Source organism: Alosa sapidissima, chromosome 8 (genome assembly GCF_018492685.1).
Source record: "Alosa sapidissima isolate fAloSap1 chromosome 8, fAloSap1.pri, whole genome shotgun sequence".
Classification (NCBI taxonomy): Eukaryota; Metazoa; Chordata; class Actinopteri; order Clupeiformes; family Clupeidae; genus Alosa; species Alosa sapidissima.
In genome coordinates, this window is record NC_055964.1 from 8,149,237 (window position 1) to 8,171,674 (window position 22,438).

Genomic DNA, 22,438 nt, shown 5'->3' on the forward strand with positions numbered 1-22,438 from the left:
TAATGAGGGTGGTTTACACAAAAGCTTATCAAGCGCAGGCTTTGGAAGGCGAGACGCCGGAGAGGAAATGAGGGAGCCGTGGTGACGCAGGCGAGGCCGAGGGACACGGAGCCGTTTATAAATAACATTTAGACCCCCAGCCACCGCGCTGTGGTCCCGCTCCTCCGCTGGAACAATGCGCTGGTGCTTCTCCGTCATTGAGCAGATTATTAACAGTTATTGCTATTTCTGCTTCGGAACTTTTATTAGATGCCCTAGTTTAGCGGTTTGTTCGGTGTCCTTTTCAGCATCATAACAGCTGTAATTTGCACACATCTTCAAATGTGATTTGGATTATTCTCTTAGTTCTTTTAGTCTGGTGGCTTGTCATACTGTACTTCAAAGGGTCTTAAAAATGTATTTTTAAAAACCATTGAGCTGCAAACTCCCACAAGTCACTGATGTGGTATTTATGGGTGGCAGGGGGGATGACATCATAGCACTGGCACTGTTCTTGATAGCATGAGTCACATAGCCACACACAAGAAAGGGTTGGCACAAACATCACATCTGCATGTGAGTGGATGCTCCCATTTACATGCAGGCAAACAGATACACACACACACACACACACACACACACACACACACATGTGTTATAGTGTGCATACAGTATACCCACACATCATCTCAGCATGCTGTGTCCATAGCTGGTGGGGATGCTAGAGTTAATCTCAAAATCTCCTCCACACACACACACACACACACACACACACACACACACACACGCACCCACCCCATGTAACGGTGTGTTGTGTGTGTGTGTGGTAGCTGGAGCGTATGCTGGAGGGCAGTGCGGTGCGGGCCCAGAAGCAGCTGGTGCTGCTGCACCGTGAGGACGGCCCTCCGCCCAGCGGCACGGTGGAGTGGCTCAACATGCGGAGCTGGATCTCCAGGCACCAGCACCTGGTCTGCCCACGCCGCGTCTTCTCCAAGAGGAGCCTGCCCAAACTGGTAGGAATGGCCACACATGGATGCCAAACACTCACACACATACTGTACGTGTGCACATATACATACTAACATGTAAATGCACATATACACACACATACACACACACACACACACACACATAAAACACACACACACATCACCCAGATTGAGACAGGCAGTGACTCCAGCCCTTTCAAGAGTCTGGCAGTGCACTGCAGTCCAGCTGATACTAATGAGAAGCACACACTCCTCTAATCCCCCTCTCCACTCCTTTCCTCTCCTCTCCTCTCTCCACTCATCCCTCCTTCCTCTGCCTCAGCGGGAGGTGTACAACAGAGTGTTCCAGAAGCCGGCCGACCGCCACTCTGACTTCTCCCGGCTGGCGAGGGTTCTGACGGGCAATGCCATCGCCCTGGTGCTGGGCGGCGGCGGGTGCCAGGTACTGTAGCCTTACCACCCACTCTGGGCGCTGGCCTTTTCCTTCTGCGGACACTGGCACCGCCACACACAGGTCACGCGTCTGTCCACCACTGTAGAAGCGCCATGCCCACCACATGAGGGGAGTCTTAGTGACCGCATCCTCTAAGTGGGTTTTAAAAGGCCAAATATGTCAAGGTTTAAATATAACTGCTATAGCAGTATAAGTATAACTGCTTTCGTCATTGTGACGTTGCTGAAGTGGATCTAGATTGTGTGTAACATACATTGTGCCTGTTTATATGTATTCATTTAGCTGACACAACTCACAGTACATACACATTTCTATCCGTATGTGTGGACCCTGGGAATGGAACCCATGTTCTTGATGGTGTTAGCATATTATTCATCAGTTGATATATATATATATATATGTGTGTGTGTGAGAGAGAGAGAGAGAGTGTGAGAGATGTGTTAGTCGGTCTCCTCTGATGTCTGTTTGTCCCTCTGTCTGTCTGTCTCTGTCAGTTGCACTCAGGAGCTCCAGTCAGGTGGGTGTGCCTCTTTAGCCTCCTCAGTCTCCACAGTCTCATTGGCCGTGTCTGTCTGGTGTTTTGTGTTCTGTCCTCGGGTCTGTCTGTGAAATCCAGCACAGGTTTCACAGACAGGAAGTCGAACATTTATATTTCTTTTTCTTCGTTACTCACATTCTTGAGTATTTCTGATGGGTTAAAAACATTTAAAATGTATGACATGGAGGTGTTTTTCTGTTTATATCACTCGTGTTATCTACTGAAACAATATCTTGAATCTTTTTCTTGTTGTTCAAAGAAAACACAAAGGGAAATTAGAGGGGCTTTTAATTCTTTGTTGTAGCCTGTTGTAGACGTTATACGTTATTGATTGATAACCTAATTTAGAAGACAATGAAAAGAAAGATGAAGGCTCATCTTGTTCCTTTCAGGTGGCCTTTATCTCAGCTCCAGTTGTGGCAGTTCTACTGGCCTCTCTGTTGACACTCACACGTGTTGTTGTGTTGTGTGCCTCTGTGCAGGGGCTGCTCCCAGGTCGGGGTCATCAAGGCCATGATCGAGGCTGGGATCCCCATAGACCTGGTGGGGGGCACCTCCATCGGCTCCCTCATGGGGGCGCTGTACGCCGAGGACAAGAGCACCAGTCGCATGAAGGCCCGGGCCCGTGAGTGGTCTATGGTGAGTTAGCCCCCCACCCCCCAACCTCGTGCCCATTCATTCATATGAAGGGCCGAATCTACAAAGAAATGTCCAGAGCGTCCAGAAAGGTTATGGAGGAGAAAAATGGATGGAGCTGAATTGGCCATACAGCTCAAGCTGATTTTTTCAGACTCGGGTTAATGTGGATTATCAATCATTAATTATGTTTCTGTCTTATGTTTTGTTGATGATAATGCTCTTTTTTATTAGTTTGAAAATCTAATGGTAAATGTGTAGTAAGCTGAATACAGTACAAGGTCCCTTACTCTTACAATGTCCCTTTACTCTTCTACAAATGTGTGTGTCTGTCGATGTGTGTTTGACATGTTCCTGTTATAAAACCTAATTTAGCCAAGGGGAAGGTTGCACTACTCCACTACTTTTTAGAACAGAATAACACGAGGAGCCACGTGTTGTCTGTCGTTGTGCAGGAGATGACCTCCATGTTCAAGAAAATTCTCGACCTGACCTACCCAGTGACCTCCATGTTCTCGGGGGCCTCCTTCAACAATGGCATCAGTGCAATTTTCAAAGGCAAACAGATTGAGGTAGGAGAGTGGGAGCAGGCTTTCTTTGTCACCCCAGCCAGTCCAGCACAATGGCATTGGCTTTTTATTACGTTAACTGCAATCAGCAGCCTCCATAATATGTAAATGTGTCCCCTTGAGAAGGTAGTATTCAAAAAGCTGAAAGCTAGCTTGGGTATGCTCTTAAGAAGGGCATTTGAATGTGCTTTTCTTTCTGTGTTCTGGCTGTCTTTCCCAAAGGATATGTGGCTGCCATACTTCAATATCACCACAGACATCACCGCCTCTTGTATGCGGGTGCATACTGATGGTATGCAAAACAATCACACACAGTATATGCAGTAATTCTGAGAATGATACGTAATGATAGAAATATCTTACAGATCATTGCTGAACATTGCCATAACCAAATCCAACCCCTAACCTTAACCTTTACCATAAATTATAGCTAACAGAGTGTCAATAGATAGAGTGTTGATCTTTTGAGCATCATTTGATCATTTATATCCAGTGGGTGGACTATCCACATATAGTGTGACCCTGAGTCATTTCAATGTGTAATCTCTCTCTCTCTCTCTCTCTCTCTCTCTCTCTCTCTCTCTCTCTCTCTCTCTCTCTCTCTCTCTCTCTCTCTCTCTCTCTCTCTCTCTCTCTCTCTTCTCACTCCTCTTCTTTTGATTTCTCACCCTGCCCATCTATCTCTCTCTCTTTCACACATATCCTCTCCTTTTCTTTCTCCCAGTCTGGTAACGGATCTGTTTTTTGTTCCTGCAGGCTCTCTCTGGAGGTACATTCGTGCCAGCATGTCCCTCTCTGGCTACCTGCCACCCCTCTGCGACCCCAAAGACGGCCACTTACTCATGGACGGAGGTTACATCAACAATCTGCCAGGTTGGCATAGCCCCCCACCCCCACCCTACCCCAACCCATCCTCCCCTTCTCTCATCCATCTCTTTCTGAAAGCGGCCCACACAACGGGCATTTCCCGTTACTTGCTTTCAGGGCTGGCATCCATCACCATCTTGATGCTTCCAAAACTCGGGAACGCAGTTTTTTGTTCTGCAAAAAAAGAAAAAAAATCATGTTTCAATGACAGTGTAGGGTTTGAGCGGTGTATGCCATGTTAATGGGAGATTGAACTCAGTCCAGCTCAAGCTAATCTCGATGATTGCAATGACTCGAGGTGGAAGCCACATCCATCTTTAATAGTCTTCCTGGGACTTTGCCTTCAAACGCCCCCGTAGCTCTAATGCCAAAGCCATTATCTACAGCATACCAAGGTCATTGACGCATGAGTACACCTTTGATGCAAAGTATGCATTCATTGTCCAATTTGTCTGCAAAGTCGTACCTTTGATTGCCGCCATAAATCTACAGTATGCTAATCTAGCCTTGATGCCAATCTATCTATTTCCTGCCCTGGCTGTGTGTATGGTAACTTTTTTTGACTGAGATGGTGCTGTTTTGCAACAGTAAAGGGATCTCGGTGGCTGGGTGAAAAATAAGCCTTGTCTCTTCAGCTCAGAAGCATCTGTCCTCTGTGACTTTAGATGAAAGCTAACTTGACTCTGTGCCAATGCACCCCCCCCCCCCCAATCCATTCCTCCCAAAGCTGATGTTGCACGCTCTATGGGCGCCAAGGTGGTGATTGCCATCGATGTCGGGAGCCGCGACGAGAGGGACCTGACCAATTATGGTGACGCCCTGTCTGGCTGGTGGCTGCTGTGGAACCGATTCAACCCCTTCTCACAGGGCATCCGGGTAAGTCAGTCAGCCTTAGGGGCTTGACTCACAGATTACCAGGCTCACAGGTTGAACATGTGGGGCTAAGTGGGGACAGGATAAACACCCAGAGCTTGCTTGTGGCAAACGGTGTGGCTAGTGATGGTTGTGGTGTCTGTACTGTAATTTCCCAACTATTAGCCGCGGCTGATACATTGATTTTGTACAATTTCTTCAGCTATGAGGTTAATACACGGGGGCAGTTAATATGGTATTAATATGGTTTTGTTTCTTTTAACTTGCATAAAACACTGTCCTGCGGCTTGTACACAATGTGGCTAGTACACAGGAAATGACTGTAGTGTGAGGAGCTGAGGTGAGTGTCACCTGGTTCCCTGTAGGTGTTGAACATGGCGGAGATCCAGACGCGTCTGGCCTACGTGTGCTGCGTGCGTCAGCTGGAGTCGGTGAAGAGCAGCGAGTACTGTGAGTACATCCGGCCGCCCATCGACCGCTACGGCACGCTGGAGTTCGGCAAGTTCGACGAGATCGCAGTGAGTCCCTCTCTCCCCACTCTCTCTCTCTCTCTCTCTCTCTCTCTCTCTCTCTCTCTCTCTCTCTCTGGTTCTGTTCATCCAGGGCCTGCCTGTGTGTGTCTGCAGGACGTGGGCTACCAGCACGGTAAGACGGTGTTCAGCGTGTGGGAGCGCAGTGGCGTGGTGGAGACCATGCTCAAGGACTGGCACCAGGAGGAGTTCCACAAGACCCAGAACAGCAATGTGAGTGCCGCCGCCAGCACACTCCTCCACTGGAGCCCCCTCCCACTAGCAAGGGCTCCGCTTTTCCAGCGGAGTTACAGTATGCATCTGAAACGCTGCATGACACGTTATTCTAATGAAATGTACCGTCATGCTTTCAAGAATTATCACAACAATTATAAAGGCCAATTGATATTCCAGGCGACAAGTGTCACTTGATAAAAACAAATTGCTGCTTCAAATGTACGCGACAAGGTCCGTGATACCCCAGCATACAGAAATTGTGTCGCTTTTACATCATATTTTGTCGCCCAGACTATTCATTGGTCTTGAGGAGCCAGTGTGATAAGTGAACCTGATATGGCAGCTTCCTCAACAAACAAACTGCTTTTAATGTTTTTCTTCCATACAGGCAACAGACTCGAACATGTTTCTATGCTGTGAGTTGTTGCTGTGGTCAATATAGTTTCTGTTTATATGAATACTTGTGTCCCAGGCACACACCTGTCCCAATGCATCCTTCACTGATCTGGCCGAGATCGTGTCGCGGATAGAGCCGGCCAGCAAGCAGTCTGCCCTAGAAGGTAAGCGCAGGACAGGGCTTCTCACCTGGGACGTGCTGATTTTCAGTGTCATTTCAAAAGCCCCAGTTCTTCTGCTCCATTAGATTGCAGTGTTCTCATTCCACTCAATCCCCCAACACACATACAAATGCATACACACACACTCTCTCACACACACATAAACACACTCACACACCTGCATTCTTCTTTTCAAACAGCGGATGAATCGGAGTACCAAACTGACTATGATGAGGACACGATGCTCTCCGACTTTGACTTTAGCGAACACACCGAGGACGAGACAGCCGACACGGGAGACACGGTAAGGCCTCTAGTGGACACCCATGCTGTCTGCTGGACAGAGCTTGAAGGAGGACATTAGATAGAGAGCTAGACCCCTCAGCCAAAGCCAGCGCCAGCACACACACACACACACACACACACACACACACACACTCATGCACATATTGCATTATTTTTTTTTAGTATTAGTTTGTTTGTTTTCAAAAACATTGTGTTGTTCAGCATGTTGTTTTTAATCGGGAAAGTGTCATGCTCTTGAAACTGAGTGTAAATTGGATGCATGCTACCCATGCTCTAATCTCCATAGCGTATTACCCTCTCTAAACTAGAGAAAATGGGCCCTAATTTCCCTAATTGATACAGAACACTGTGGAGGGAGAGTTATAAAAGCCGTGGTGTGTGTGTGTGTGTGTGTGTGTGTGTGTGTGTGTCTCTCTCTCTCTCTCTCTGTGTGTCAGGATGAAGATGTGGGGATTAGACTCCGGCGTCACCAGATGGCGAACTCCACCTCCTCCTCGCCGTTCTTAGCATCATGAGATGTCGCCACTGTCTCTACACTAAAGACTCCACTCCATGATGACGATGAATGTGCAAACTCTGCTGTCATTAGTGATGCATAAAGTAGCCTAGTTCCCAGTGCAATAATTCATGTTAATGAATTTGTTTTCTTTTATGTGTATTTTATACCTAATTCAAAGGTTTTCTTTTCTAGTGCAACAGTTGTGGAATATGTGCCTGGACAGAGGTTGGATCCATGTAATTAGTTCTGGGCAGGCATAAAGACTTATCCTGGTCAGATAATCAGTCTGCTGACACAGTCAAAAAGTGACTGAAAGTTGGTAACACGCAAAGTTGGTCAAATGATTTGAGGTACTACCTCGTTAATATTAGAGAGAAAAATGGGATCTTGATAATGAAATATGATCTGTTTTTCATGGCACTATACCTTTTGGATTCAATTGAAGTGAAATTTGAATATCTGCTGGTCACAGTATGTTAGTACAGTCTCAGTATTTCATATGTGAATTGTATACAAGTTGGTCTCAAACTTTCAAATGCACTACAAGTTACCTCTATATGCCAAGTTTGGGCATGTTTAGGTGTTTAGATAGTTACTTTTGTTTGTTGGTTAATAGTTTTGACATTCTATGCAGTATAAACTGTACCTAATATAATGACTAATATCAATGCAATATGTCAGCATTTTGGTGCTGAAACTACTGTGATATTTGACAGCTGCTGTTTGTAATGTGTGAAAGCAGGGCAAAGATTCAAAAAGGGAAAGATACCTCTAGTGCTGTTTATTGTTTTATGGTGACTTTAAGGTTTGAACAAATCGTTTTACCTAGTTTTGTTGTTGTTATTGTGTTGTTTTGATTGTCACACAGAAGCCATATGAATTCTGAACTGAATGAGTCATTGCATAAGCTAATCATTTTTAGCCAGGGTATTATTATAGTTTGTTTGGAATGAGTGTGTGCTTGCCTGTGCCTTTGTAGGGTATTAAGGCTTTTTCCATATAAAACTAATCTATTGCAAAAGAGTTGTGTTGATTTTGTTCTCTGCAAGAATGTACAGTATGTATTTAATTGCTTTTGTGCAGATTTACCTATGGTTTTGAAAGATAGCTAGAGCTAATCGAAATAGCTATACCTTTGCGGCAATGTATTTTAATTAACATTTTCATTTTCGAAATGTCAGAACGTCCATGTTTTGTCAGAGCGTTAGAGATTGCGTTCTGTTATTTTATGACGTGTGGTAGTCGTGGTTACACTGTTAAATTTGATAATCACGAAAAAATGGATTGTTTTTCGGACGACATGGGTTCAGCAGACATGGAGAATCTAAAGGGGCTCTCGCTGCGAGACCAGAGACTTCGTATTGAACAACTAGGTAAAATACCGCTTACAGCAGGATCAGTGCCGCTACAATTTGTTTATGTGAATACTGAAATGGCTTTTGTGGGACTGTAATAGGTTTAAAAGAAAACAAACGTGTTATGATAATGCTCCACATTTTGCATATAGACTAGTTGGACATTTTCAGGTTTCAAATATTTGTTGTTGATTGCATCCCACATCAGACCTTTCCCTCAACATCAATAGTGCAGTGGTCTAAAAATCACAGAAACTAGGCTATGGTTGATAAAGGCCTAGTTGGCCTCTCACAACTGAACATTCCATATCACCTCAATAGAGAAATTGAACCAGTCCGAATACAATGCCGCAAGGGACATCTTGGAAAATGAGCAAAAACCCCCCTGCGCTGCTAAGATATTGGCCAATTATCTGCCCAACACAAGGCCGGGCCTCCAGGTAACGTCAAAGTAGTCCCCTCTTTATAACAACAGCATGATCATAACGGTTTAGCTGTGTGCTAACTAGTAGCCTATAAGTTGGAAGTCTGTTCACCTCATTTATGAAGAAATGTGTATGTGTATACCCAACCCAAGAACATCGTGGAGAAGCAACAGCGTCAATTGTGCACCCTGATTGAGCAGCACAATGGCTTGCAGTACACACTTCGGCTGAGAAAATCCCAACTGCTGCAGATGGAGCAGACCATGGACAGTCTAGAGCTGGACAACAATCCTGATGGTGATGAGCGACATTATGATCAGGCAAGACGATACGGTCCTGTTAATGACACCGAAAAACAAGTTCAGTTCAAGGATACAAGGAAGTTTATTGTCACATGCATATAGTTACTGGAAGTAAGAAGGCTCAGCTCAGGCTTATAATGACGGATGTGATTTGTTGCTCTAGGTTCAGTGAGCTTTTGGCCAAGTGGCTTTTGTGGTGATGTGCACATTTGGCATTTTGCTTTTGAAAAAAACTGACGGCGACAGATGGCCCTTGCAGTAAGAATGAAATAAAACGCAACATCCCTGTATCTCTGTCTAGCTATCGGTCTGTATATTTCCATATTTGTATGCAGCATGTTCGGCAGCTGGAAAACTGCCTTGAGAAAATGAGTATCAAGATCACTGAGGCAGCAAATATCCACAACACATACCTTCAAGTGCAAGAGCACCTACACCGAGTATGTATAAGTCTCTCTCTCTCTCTCTCTCTCTCTCTCTCTCTCTCTCTCTCTCTCTCTGTTTCACACACACACACACACTTCAATGGCATCATAATTTGCAAAGTCACTTGTCATAAGAAAATAACATGCAGTTAAAAGTGTATGTTCTGGTGCTTGTACTTAAACCCTCTGATCTGGTCTCTCCTCAGGAGGTGAGGGAGATGCCCCACGTCTTAGAGAAACTGCAGTCCACTGTGATCTGTGGCCAGACGGAGCTCAGTAAAGTGGCCCAGATGTCCCAGGCAGCCGTAGCTGCAGTGGAGAGCACTAAGGTTGGATCTCACTCCCGCGGACTGGCCAATTTGAATCTAAATAAGTCCACATGAATTCATTTTTAAATGCATTCCTGAGTTGGATTCAATTTCCCTGCACAGTATTTGATAAGTGAACTGAATTTGAATGCTCTTGAATGCCTAGATTGAATTTCGCATTGAGACTGAATGCGATTGAACTTTGAAGGGCCCTTTGTTCTCTGCATGGAGAAGCAATAAGAGCAGTCCTTGTCTGCTCCTGCTGGGTGTAATGCCTCTGTGCGGCCTGTAGGGGATGCTGGTCCAGCTGGAGAGACAGCTGATGATGGAGCATTGGGAAATAGAGAAGCAGCTGAACAACAAGCTGCTGGAGAAAGAGAGGGAGGTGGAGGCGCGGATGGACCGGGAGAAGGACACGGACAGGCGCATCAGCCGTGGTCCACAGAAACTGAAGGAACAGGTGAACATAGAGAGAGAGAGACAGAGAGAGAGAGAGAGAGATGGGATTTCCTTCCTCACAGAGTCGTTCTATTTCATTTTGAAAATGTCTCCTTCGTCACTGAAATGAGAATTTTGTTGTTAATGTCACAGAGGAAGTCAGTCATACCCAAAGATGGTCTCACTGACATCACTGAGCCTACTGTCGTGCGAGGTATTTCATAGCACTGTTAGCCAGTACATGTTTTTAAAGCAACTCAATACATGTTACCTTTGGATTGATCGTTGTATGTATCTTTCAGTGGCCCATCAGTCGGCTACTCAGCCCAATGCACAGCAGTCCACTGTGAAGATAGTTAAAGACATGGATGACCTAAAGGAGGCCCTCAGCTGTACTGAACTGCAGGTAGTGTTTGTGTGTGTGTGTGTGTGTGTGCTTGTGTAGTGTTTGTGTGTGTGTGTGTGTGTGTGCCCAACCAAACAGCAAACAAAACTCCACATGCGATTAAACTACTCTCACATTTGTCAGATTGTAGCTTCAGTTTCATTTGAGAAGGGAAGGGGGGGGGGGGCTGCTCTAAACGAGCTGCGTGTGAGAGCCCTGAGTCCTGTGTGTCCCCAGGAGCTGGAGGGCCGGCTGGTGTCCCAGAGGGCCACGCGCCAGCAGCTGCACACCCAGATGACACAGTGTGAGGAGCTGCTGGCCCAGCAGCAGGAGGCCCTGGTGGCACTGGAGCTGCAGTACGCCCAGAGCAAGTTCAACCCTGGGCCCAGCAGCGAAAGGTGAGAGTCAGATCAATAATACAATAATGGTAAACAAACAATAGCAAGGTAAACAAACAATAGCATGGTAAACAAACAATAGCATGGTAAACTGATGGTATGGTAAGGACTGGTGAATATCATGGTTTTGAAGCTAACCACTGTGTAAAGCAGCACTCCACTCTCTGAATCAGCAAAAATGCACTGATGCATCATCTTTTCTGAAAACCATTTATACCTGTCCTCAACCAGATAATGTAAATGTAAAGCAGGTTTGAAGTTACTTGCATACTGTACTTGCGTTACGTATACAAGGAATTTGGTCTCTGCATTTATCCCATCCGTGAATTAGTGAACACACAGTGAGGTAAAGCACACACTAACCGGAAGCTGCCTTGCTACAGCGGTGCTCGGGGAGCAGTGAGGGGTTAGGTGCCTTGCTCAAGGGCTCTTCAGCCATTCCTACTGGTCAGGGATCGAATCGGCAACCCTTCAGTTCCAAGCCCGAAGCCCTAACCAGTAGGCCACAACCCTGCCCTGAATTTATACTGTCCTCAATCATACCTTTTATACCGGTCCTCAGTCATATAATTATGACCGCCGCGCAGCGAAGGTTTAGTCAGATTTTTTTTTTTTTTTTTTTTTTTTTTTTTTTTTCGCATGCCCAAATTTCCGTCAATGATTCCCGGGACACTGAAAGACCGGGGTACACCAAACTTGGTGGACATGTAACCCCACATGGATAGCATGGAACCATCGTTTTTCGTTTTGATCTGTAGCCCCCCCGCTGAATTGGACCCCCCGAAAGGAGGGTAGGGCAGACACAGTTTTCTGTGAATATCTCGAAAACCGTAGGGTTTAGGAGGACCATTGTTTTTTTGTATGTTGATCTCAAGGGGCCATGTCAACCCATTCCATAACCACTCATTTCATGTATAGCGCCACCTAGTTAAACACAAAAAAGTAAAAATGAGGTGGTGTAATTGAAGGTATCTGTGACCTAACATAGTCAAAACTGCACGAAATTGGAAGTGTAGGATCATTATGACACCCTCTGTATGCACGCCAAGTTTTGTGCAATTCCGTTCATGGGGGGCCACACAATAAATTAATTTATGTTACTATACACCAACTGGCCTGTAGGTGGCCGGAGACAGTTTTCTGTGAATATCTCGAGAACCGTAGGGCCTAGGAGGTCCACCTTTTTTTTGTATGTTGGTCTTAAGGGGGCATGTCAACCCATCCCATTACCACTTATTTCATGTATAGCGCCACCTAGTTAAAAATTAAAAAGCAAAAAATTTGGTGTTTTCATCTCAATATCTCTGGCTGACAAGGTCAAAACTGCACGAAATTAAAAGTGTAGGATCATTATGACACCCTCTGAATGCATGCCAAGTTTTGTGTACTTTCGTTCATGGGGGGCCTTACAATAAAATAATTTATGTGTACATTTAGTGACGTACACCAACAAGGATTCCCGGGACACTGAAAGACCGGGGTACACAAAACTTGGTGGGCATGTACCCCCACATGGATAGCATGGAACCGTCATTTTTCGTTTTCATCTGCAGCCCCCCCGCTGGACTGGACCCCCCGAAAGGAGGGTAGGGCAGACACAGTTCTCTGTGAATCTTTTATGGTATGTTGGTCTCAAGGGCCCACATCAACCTGGCTCATAATCACTCATTTGTGATTTGCCCCCCCCCCGGTAAAAAATGAAAATCAGTAGGATTAAAAGAAAGCCAAAATAAATATTCATCATCATCATCATGGCTGCATTTTCAGTATTGGCGAGAAGTAGTCGTTTGTCCACTAGATGGCGCATCGTTGCAGTGAGACGTAATTTTGTTGGAAGTTAAAAGTGGGTTGGAAAAAACAATGGACGCTTCATACAAGGACTGTAATTTACCGCAGCGAACATCTAATAAGGATAGGACGATGTTCACATGAAGTGTAATTCCCATTTCTTCTTGAAGCCGAAATAAATCTGAGGATGTTTATCGGACATGCTTGGTTTTTACTGCAGGTACCTTAATCTTGTAATATCAATAAGGACCTAGGTAATGTTACCGTTAGCGTTGGTTGAGTGATGGAGGCATTTGATTTATTGCATTTGTAGAAAACTATAAATGCGGTTATACCAAGCAAATGTATAGCAGCACTGTTTGTATCTTTCGACTGTCATTTATTGCACGTGCTACAAAATCATTCTGTGCAATGGAAGATTTACCAACGTTACACCGGTCTGATACAGTTTTGCCTATACATGCGTGAGACTGAGACGCCTGTTTATTTTGTTTTAAGTGCGTGCAGGGTGGGAGAGGGGAATCGATGTGCTTTGATTACAGCTTGGTAGTTGTAGTCTGTGAAATTAAAAAGCACGTGTGTGTGAAGTATCCAAACAATGACACCTTAATTTCATTATGGCTGCTTTAGCAAAACACCTTAAGCTACTGTGTAGTGGGTCCCATTTATAAGTGGCTACTTCATTCGCGCTTTCCTTGACTCATGGAGCTGCGTGAATGTTATTACAACTTTTCGCCACGATATGACAGTTTAAGTCCGCTTGATACTGTAAGGCGTAAACCATTGGTTTCCAAAGGAGATTTTATTTGTGTCGCCAGCATAGCCTATTGACAATTTATGTTGTAAATAGGCCTACCTTATAATCCTACCTGTAGCTTAGGGAAGCTAACAGCTTTCTATTAGGATCTAGTTTGTTAGTTACCGTTTTGTCATAACTCCCTGATGCATTTTTGCATTTAGAATAGCCAGAGCGTGTATATCTCAATCGGAAAATTAAACAATATCGGGTGCCTATGGACTAGGCTGGGTGAACCCAGCCTGATCTGCCCGCTATTTATTTTTTGATTTCTTAAAAGATTGAGCTTGGTCTGATGAAAGCCAGACTAGCCATGGACCTCAGTTAAACAATGCAAGGGAACATGAATCAGCCTATATTTGCACTAACAATAACGGACAAAAGCTCTTCAACTTTGGCCCGTTAAAATGTGTATGAACAGTCTAGCGACGCATTTCATCAAGGCCCATTTGGACATGTCAGTTATTTGCACCACTGGTTAGATGTAAAACAGCATTTCGTTTCAGACTAGGCTACTGTTACTTAATTTGTGCATTAACAATAACGTTTCAGACTACTGTTACTTAATTTGTGCATTGACAATAAAGTATTACATGAACTAAAGATGACTAAAATCTTATGTAGAAGAAGAAACATTCACAAAAAATCCATCCATCCAAAAATGACCTTTGTTTTTGATAGCTGTTGAAAACGGCATGGAACTGACAGAGATGTTTTTGTTTAAAAATACATAACAAATAAATAAATAAATAAATAAATAAATAAATAACATTATGCTGATACCTTTTGCTTTTCCCAAATACAATGTAGCCTACAGGTGTAAGTGACCTTTCATCAATCCAGTTGCAATGGATGAACTGTGATGAACTGCCTTACTTGTGATTGTTTAGAGATTTTAAAGGTTTTATAACAATTCTACATCTTCTTTGGCTATTCTACAATCTATTCACCTTTTCAGCACCAGTAGGGTACTTTCTGTGCAGCCGCACACACACACTCAGGCATGCCAAACAAGCATACACAAAAGTTTCAAGAGTGGGGGATGGAGTAAAATATGGAGACAAATTGAAGTGTGATTTATTTTCGCGGAATGGATGTACAGGACTGAGCGGCGGTCATATTTTGTACCGCTATGCGGTACATCTAGTTTATACCTGTCCTTAATCAGAACTTGTATACCTGTCCTCATATCATATAATTTATACCTGTCCTCAATCAGAACTTGTATACCTGTCCTCAGTCATATAATTATGACTCAGCGCAGCGAAGCGGTGGTCATATAGGTTTAGTCAGATTTTTTCTTTTTTTTTCTTTTTCGCATGCCCAAATTTCCGTCAATGAGTCCCAGGACACTGAAAGACCGGGGTACACGAAACTTGGTGGGCATGTAACCCCACATGGATAGCATGGAACCATCGTTTTTCGTTTTGATCTGTAACCCCCCCGCTTGACTGGACCCCCCGAAAGGAGGGTAGGGCAGACACAGTTTTCTGTGAATATCTTGAAAACCGTGGGGTTTAGGAGGACCATTTTTTTTTTGTATGTTGATCTCAAGGGGCCATGTCAACCCATTCCATAACCACTCATTTCATGTATAGCGCCACCTAGTTAAACACAAAAAAGTAAAAATGAGGTGTTGTAATTGAAGGTATCTGTGACCTAACATAGTCAAAACTGCACGAAATTGGAAGTGTAGGATCATTATGACACCCTCTGTATGCACGCCAAGTTTTGTGGAATTCCGTTCATGGGGGGCCACACAATAAATTAATTTATGTTACTATACACCAACTGGCCTGTAGGTGGCCGGAGACAGTTTTCTGTGAATATCTCGAGAACCGTAGGGCCTAGGAGGTCCATCTTTTTTATGTATGTTGGTCTTAAGGGGGCATGTCAACCCATCCCATTACCACTTATTTCATGTATAGCGCCACCTAGTTAAAAATTAAAAAGCAAAACATTTGGTGTTTTCATCACAATATCTCTGGCTGACAAGGTCAAAACTGCACGAAATTAAAAGTGTAGGATCATTATGACACCCTCCGAATGCATGCTAAGTTTTGTGTACTTTCGTCCATCGGGGGCCTTACAATAAAATAATTTATGTGTACATTTAGTGACGTACACCAACAAGGATTCCCGGGACACTGAAAGACCGGGGTACACAAAACTTGGTGGGCATGTACCCCCACATGGATAGCATGGAACCGTCATTTTTCGTTTTGATCTGTAGCCCCCCCGCTGGACTGGACCCCCCGAAAGGAGGGTAGGGCAGACACAGTTCTCTGTGAATATCTTGAGAACTGTAGGGCCTAGGATGACCATTTTTTTCCGTATGTTTGCCTCCAGGGGTCATGTTAACCCATTTCATGTGCACACATGTGCACAAACAGATACACACACACACACACATACATTCACAGTAATGTCACAGGCACAAACACAAGCACGCACGCACACACACACACACACGCACACACACACACATAACACAAACAATCAAGAATTTCTCAGAATTATAAACAGGCAAGATGGAGGTGGGGTTGTATAAAATGAATTTTACATGTGAAATCTATGAACTAATCATGTTTTGGTACTTGTTGTCTAGCAGATACCAGTGAGAATTGAGTGTGGATAATGCAATTTAGTGAGACAGTTAGAATCATATAGGCCTTTCAGCGTGATTTATTTTTGTGGAAAAAATGTACTGGACTGGGCGGCGGTCATATTTTGTACCGCTCTGCGGTACATCTAGTTTATACTGTACCTGTCCTCAATCAGAACTTGTATACCTGTCCTTATATCATACAATTTATACTGTACCTATCCTCAATCAGAACTTGTATACCTGTCCTCAGTCAGATCATTTCAGATCATCAAAGATGTCTCATCAGACTCCAGTTCATTGCCCCCTGAAACTTAACAAGCTCAATAACAAATCAGCCGCACTCAGGATCTTTCTGCCGTCACTGCTAACCCAGACGCTGCAGTCTCCATGCTGTTATGCCCCTGAGTCAAGCAAATCAGCAGCGCTGAGTCTCCATGCTGTTATGCCCCTGAATCCAGCAAATCAGCAGCACTCAGTCTCCATGCTGTTGTGCTCTGATCATATTCTGCTGCTTCACTCCTCCCAGCAGCTGATTAAATTTCAGAGTAAACGAGCGTTTCTGGTCGTGGCTGTCGATCTGCTGCACTGTGGTAATTGTTCGGTGTCAGTGGGAGTTGTGATGGTGGCCTCCATGATTTACTCTGTAAATGGCAAAGCAAGCCACTGACCTCACTCTTCCCCGTCCGTGGGGGATTCTCACAGCTTTGATTAAACACGGCTTTGTCAATTTGCCACTGGGAGGCTTTTTATATACACAGCACCCCACCACCACCACACACACACACACACACACACATTCACCCTTCTCTGTTCGCCTCACCAGCCTGTCTAACTGCAGTAACTATGATGATTGATGCTTTTCTTGATTCATATTGAGATGCCTTCTCCCATCACCACCACTACCACCCATAAGCACTTCTGTCATTCTCTCTCTCTCTCTGTCTCTCTCTCTCACACACACACACACACACGCACACACACACACTCATACACACCTCATTTCCAGGAGGCTGAAGGATTAAGTATCCCTTTGACGACATATTCACCATCGGTCGAAGCATCTCCACTGGAGGCCTTAATCTTATTAGACATATGTGTCTCGCCGGGGACTTCTTGCACCCCACCCTCCCCTCTCTGGAGTCTGCCGACTGAAGTGTGGTGCAGTGACATGCAGAATTACAAGTTGTCAGGCGTTCTGGGAGTGCTAAAATGGAGTCATTAAAGAGCATGATGGCTCAGAGCTACTGAATAGAGAAAGGCTTTACAAACACATTGTAAGGGGTGACCAGTTTTTACTGGGGATATAAAAAGAACACAGGGGATTTAAGCAGTTGGAGAAAAGCTGGCTGTTTATCTCTGTCTCGGTCTGTCTGTTCTTTCATGTATACATTGACCCATCTGAGGTACTGTGTAAGCATTAAATGAGGATGATGAGGATGATTACAAAAGTCTGAGAAAAGCCAGCTGTTTGTAATACATGTATTTCAGTCCTCCTGTCTGTCTATTTGTCTGTATGTCTGTCTGTGTGTCTGTCTATTTGTCTTTCTGTCTGTTGACCTTTTTCTAAAACTGATAATTCCGGTCCTTGATTGTGATTGGCTAAATCACGTTCGATGCCGTTGTAAAATGCAGCATAGACATACAGCTTGACCGCATTTCGTTCTATATTACTGCACTACCATAACTTGATACAAAAATTAAAGTAGCAGCGTCTTGACGTTGCTTGGCAACCATTCAGATAGAGGAAAATATATTTCTTGGCGGAAGAATGATTATCTAGGAATAACTTGTTATATTTCTAGTTGCTGTGCCTTTACTTTATGAAACTTTGCCAGGTATTTATAGTAACAGTCTGTAGGTTACACTGATTCTACAACAGCTAAGAAGGGTTTTAGGCACTCCACTAGCGCGTCGTGCCTAACAAAGCCCCTCAGCTGTTGTAGAATCAGTAACCTACGACCTCTCGGGGCTTATTGTTTAAATCTATCTTTGTATCTGTTCATACATACAGTACATCCATCCTACTGTATGTGCTGCTATCACTCTTATCAATATTAAGCTCCTGAGTGCACATTACTTATTCTCTCCCCCCTGGTTTGTGTGTGTGTGTATGTGCGTGCATGTGTGAGTGTGTTTGTGTGTTATGGTGTGTGATTGTGTGTGTGTGTGTGTGTGTACATGTGTGTGTGTGTGTGTGTGTGTGTGTGCGTAATGGTGTGTGTGTGTGTGTGCGTAATGGTGTGTGTGTGTGTGTGTGTGTAATGGTGTGTGTGTGTGTGTGTGTGTGTGTGCGTAATGGTGTGTGTGTGTGTGTGTGTAATGGTGTGTGTGTGTGTGTGTGTGTGTGTGTGTGTGTATAATGGTGTGTGTGTGTGTGTGTGTGTGTGTGTGTGTGCGTAATGGTGTGTGTGTGTGTGTGTGTAATGGTGTGTGTGTGTGTGTGTGTGTGTGTGTGTGTGTATAATGGTGTGTGTGTGTGTGTGTGTGTGTGTGTGTGTGTGTGTGTGTGTGTGTGTGTGTGTGTGTGTGTGTAATGGTGTGTGTGCGCGTGCGTCAGATTTGAGCAGATGCAGACAGAGCTGTGTGCAGAGCTGGAGTGGGAGACCCAGCGCTGCCAGGAGTGGGAGGTGCTCCTGGCCAAGGCCAGAGCCGTGATGCAGGGCGTGGAGCAGGGTGTCAACAACCTCTTCTACCGCATCACCTGCCTGCCCGCCACTAAGGTGGACAAGCACAACATTACACTACTCCACTGACCATTAGTATTAGAGGCCAGGTGCTAAGGTCTCCGATTTACAGATGAGGAGTGCTTATTGATGTTTTGGACAACTTACTATAGATATCACCCATAGAGAAGAAATACTCTGTTCTGATTAGCTCGCAGGGTGGCTATCAATTCTGTATAATGGGACACCTATGGGGGGAAAAAAATTCCAAAGCAATGTTCATTTGAATGGTAACTATAAGCAGACTTTGCAATAATGGAATCATTTGTAAACGAGCTAACCGCCCACCATTATCACTGTCAGGACCTAAAAGATAGGGCCTACAACAAACTGAACTGAAAAACTGAAGAAGTCGGCTTCTTTTTAAACTGAAGCGCCGGTTTCTTTGGCCTGACTATTGCCTACTGTATATGCATAATGGCAGCTGGGGGATAAGCAGTAGGCTACAACAGGCTCAGAGATGAGCTACACCAGGCACGTAACTGAAACATTCCGTTCGCGTTGCGTCTGCTGCAAGAATTAGCTTCCACTATAATCAATGGAAGTAGCTACCAAAGATTCTCCGCTCTAGAATCTTTGGTAGCTACACCAGACGTGATAGCGGCGCGTACGTTAAAAAAAAATAGACCATTCATCTAAAATGGACTTTACGCGTCGCGAACGGACCGCTTCAGTTACGTGCCTGGTGTAGCTTCGCTGTCACACGCTGCACATACATCATGGAGCTCTTTGCCTCCGCCTTGTCCATTAATTCCATATATCAGGACACCTTGGCAGCCATTATCCCTTACATAGTAGTTACACACTTATACCTTATACTTATACCTGCACAATATGAACAGACCAGGTGGCCCTACTGTGTGACCAGGTGGCCCTATACTTGCCAGGGCTGAACAGAAACATTGGTGCTAAATCTGGATTTTCTGTATTTTTCAATACTTTTGTTATGTTTTCCATGAGCTGTTAAGTGTTGTTGTACCATGTTATGAGTGGGCTGGTGGAGAAAGGTTCATTGATTTTAGCCGCGGGCATTCTGGGAGGAATCTGACCAGGGGGCAGTCAGAGAGTCCCTCATCAGCCACACCTGTGTGCCCTTAAGCATGGCACCTCTCCAGCCGTCGCTCCTGCAGAGAGCTGCACTAGCCTGGAAAAGGCGGAGGTTAGCCAGGGCAGCCCAGTGCTGTGTGTGAGTGTGTGTGTGTGTGTGTGTGTGTGTGTGTGTGTGTACATGTGTGTTCTGTGCAGCAGGATGCCACTACAAACCTGGTTAAATAAATGTGAAAAGCCTTATTCTGACTTTTGACACACGTGACAAAGTCGTCCTCTCTGCTGTGCCGCAGGACGTGGCGGCGACCGAGGCTGGCCTGGACGCCGTGGAGAAGCTGCAGGAGATCGACAGCCGCCTGACCTCACTGCCGGACGTGGAGCTGGAGAAGAGCGAGGAAGGCGGCGCCAGCGACAAGGTGTCTGACTCCTCCTGTCCACTCCCGGTCCCTCTGTGAGGCCTGTCCACACACACACACACACACACACTGGCCCTGGGATCGGCCCACACAGCAATGCCCCCCCTACTGCTTGATGACTCCTCTGCAATTTTTACTTTTACCTTCTGCACACCGACTTGCCATCCCGCTGGTCTTACGTAACCACAGTTTACCAGAATCGCAGCGTCTGGTTTGATCTCATCACTTTGACATCCAATTACCTACGCACCCCACCAAGAATTGACTAAACAAAACAGCCCAAGTCCTCTTAGGTTCTTCAATGTGAACATACAGACAAGCAACACATTTTGCTCTCTTTACTTTTTTGTTTAAAAAAAAAAACAAAAAAGAAGAGAAAGTTGCTTATTTACAACAACCTTTCATCGACTGAAATTGTGTGCATGGTAGCCTGTATTGTTGACATTGCTTCATTTCAGTGAGAGAAACTCACCTGTATTTAATGCACAGTTGGGCTCTGTCAACAAACTCACCTTTGAGCTCTCCTGCCCTGCAGCTGTGGACGTTCCTTGTCCAGAGCACCATGATGGAGCCACGCAACTGCAAGCAAGCCAGCTGCCCTACCTACAACAGCAACTCAGAAGGTGTGTGTGTGTGTGTGTGTGTGTGTGTGTGTGTGTGTGTGTGTTTGTGTTTGTATGTGTGTGTGTGTGTGTTTGTATGTGTGTGTGTGCGTGCGTCCGTGTGGTGCATCTGCTGTGCCAGGAGTGCTTGGGCATCTTCTGTTACCTCTCCTCTTAACAGTATGTTCATTTGGCTCATGTCATTGACTCTTTACATAACAGATGTATATCACTGTTCAGAGAGCCCTTACCTCACTATAGTGCCATTCTCACTTAATTTTTTCCCCTTCATCTTTTGTTGCATAAATACTGAATAGTGCTAATTATCAAAAGAGGCTTAAATACACTGTAGTCACTAGGAGATTAAATCTGGTGAGGGACTATTATTTTGTTTGCTGGCTGCTATACATAAGAGGAAGAATTAGCTTTCAGAGCCTCCTGAGGAAGCCAGTAGAATGGCGGGTGGGAGGCTGGTGTGGGGATTCAGTGCGATCGTATCTCAGCATAAGGGCCCTGTAATGCTTACATATTTAGATTGTCTGGGAGTGGTACACACAGCACACTCTTGTCCATGTGACTTTTGACACACACACACACACACACACACACACACACACACACACACACTCACACACACACAAGAGGGGTCATACACATTGTCTGCTCCAATAACGGCGTGCACGTGTCTCTCTCGGCCTCCCTTGCTCTTCTGTAGACACCTTCCAGTTCCGCAGTCAGGAAGATGACTACTCCCTTAGTCGCGATGAGATCAAGCGATGCAACAAGCAGCTTATTGAGGCCCACCAGCCCAATAAGAAAGCCAACAAGGGCCCCAAGAAGAGCTAAACGCTCAGGCCCACTCGGAGGGGTCGTGTGGAGGCATGGGAGAGTGTATCGCAAGAGTCCCAAGACAGCCAGAGGAGCTCTACGTAAAGCCCAAAGAAAATAAACAGGCCAATGCTATCAGTTTACCTCTTTAGACTTCTGTTTTGTTGGTATCCTGTAGGGTGGGAGTTTATTTAGATGATGTTGATGTTTTTTGTTTGTATTTACATCAAGATAGGTGTGTGGAACCTTTAAGTGTCAGTGCTACCACTGAGTCCTCCACACAAACACATCAGCAAGACATCCAGAGCAGAACTGTTGGAACAGGACTGTCTGTACAAAGCACCATATAACCTGACTGAGGTCAAAGATATTTCATAGATATGTGGTGTCGTGTCGTGTGGGGATGTTTGTGGTTGTTGTGGCAATATTCAGATCTTAAGGCAGGTAACATGTCAGTGCATATAAGACTTGCCTTGGCACTTGGAAACTGGGATCTGAAGAAATGAATGAAGTCTTTGTCTATGCTCTAAGAGCCTTCTTTGCGCTCCTCCCCATCACCATTTGGTGGCGACATTGAGCAG

The 22,438-nt window shown here is 44.9% G+C and overlaps 2 protein-coding genes across 3 annotated transcripts in view; both read left to right on the forward strand.

Annotated features, from left to right (window-relative positions):
- pnpla7b (patatin-like phospholipase domain containing 7b) overlaps positions 1-7,841 on the forward strand; it is a 24,579-nt gene extending 16,738 nt beyond the window's left edge. For both annotated transcript variants that reach the window (XM_042102090.1, XM_042102089.1), the window contains exons 25-37: positions 810-992; positions 1,291-1,410; positions 1,917-1,939; positions 2,443-2,599; positions 3,052-3,168; positions 3,388-3,457; positions 3,922-4,038; positions 4,760-4,908; positions 5,271-5,423; positions 5,532-5,648; positions 6,124-6,211; positions 6,409-6,512; positions 6,952-7,841. In XM_042102090.1, coding sequence (XP_041958024.1) covers positions 810-992; positions 1,291-1,410; positions 1,917-1,939; positions 2,443-2,599; positions 3,052-3,168; positions 3,388-3,457; positions 3,922-4,038; positions 4,760-4,908; positions 5,271-5,423; positions 5,532-5,648; positions 6,124-6,211; positions 6,409-6,512; positions 6,952-7,029 — 1,476 coding nt within the window. In that variant the 3' untranslated portion in view covers positions 7,030-7,841. The remainder of the gene's footprint in view (positions 1-809; positions 993-1,290; positions 1,411-1,916; positions 1,940-2,442; positions 2,600-3,051; positions 3,169-3,387; positions 3,458-3,921; positions 4,039-4,759; positions 4,909-5,270; positions 5,424-5,531; positions 5,649-6,123; positions 6,212-6,408; positions 6,513-6,951) is intronic.
- A 384-nt stretch (positions 7,842-8,225) lies between these two features.
- On the forward strand, positions 8,226-21,995 carry LOC121715985 (coiled-coil domain-containing protein 183-like). Its single transcript, XM_042102091.1, has 13 exons — positions 8,226-8,386; positions 8,690-8,808; positions 8,946-9,113; positions 9,431-9,535; positions 9,727-9,849; positions 10,121-10,288; positions 10,420-10,480; positions 10,569-10,672; positions 10,889-11,049; positions 18,799-18,961; positions 20,305-20,427; positions 20,963-21,050; positions 21,745-21,995. The coding sequence occupies exons 1-13, from the start codon at positions 8,242-8,244 to the stop codon at positions 21,873-21,875; spliced, it is 1,659 nt and encodes a 552-aa protein (XP_041958025.1). The 5' UTR covers positions 8,226-8,241; the 3' UTR covers positions 21,876-21,995.
- The last annotated feature ends 443 nt before the right edge of the window (positions 21,996-22,438 follow it).

Excerpts from the sequence above, each read along its gene's own strand:
- LOC121715985 (XM_042102091.1), top strand. The coding sequence starts at position 8,242 with ATGACGTGTGGTAGTCGTGGTTACACTGTTAAATTTGATAATCACGAA. Across the intron at positions 8,387-8,689 it reads ACTTCGTATTGAACAACTAG|AGAAATTGAACCAGTCCGAA; the intron begins GTAAAATACCGC and ends TCACCTCAATAG. Across the intron at positions 9,536-9,726 it reads TGCAAGAGCACCTACACCGA|GAGGTGAGGGAGATGCCCCA; the intron begins GTATGTATAAGT and ends GTCTCTCCTCAG.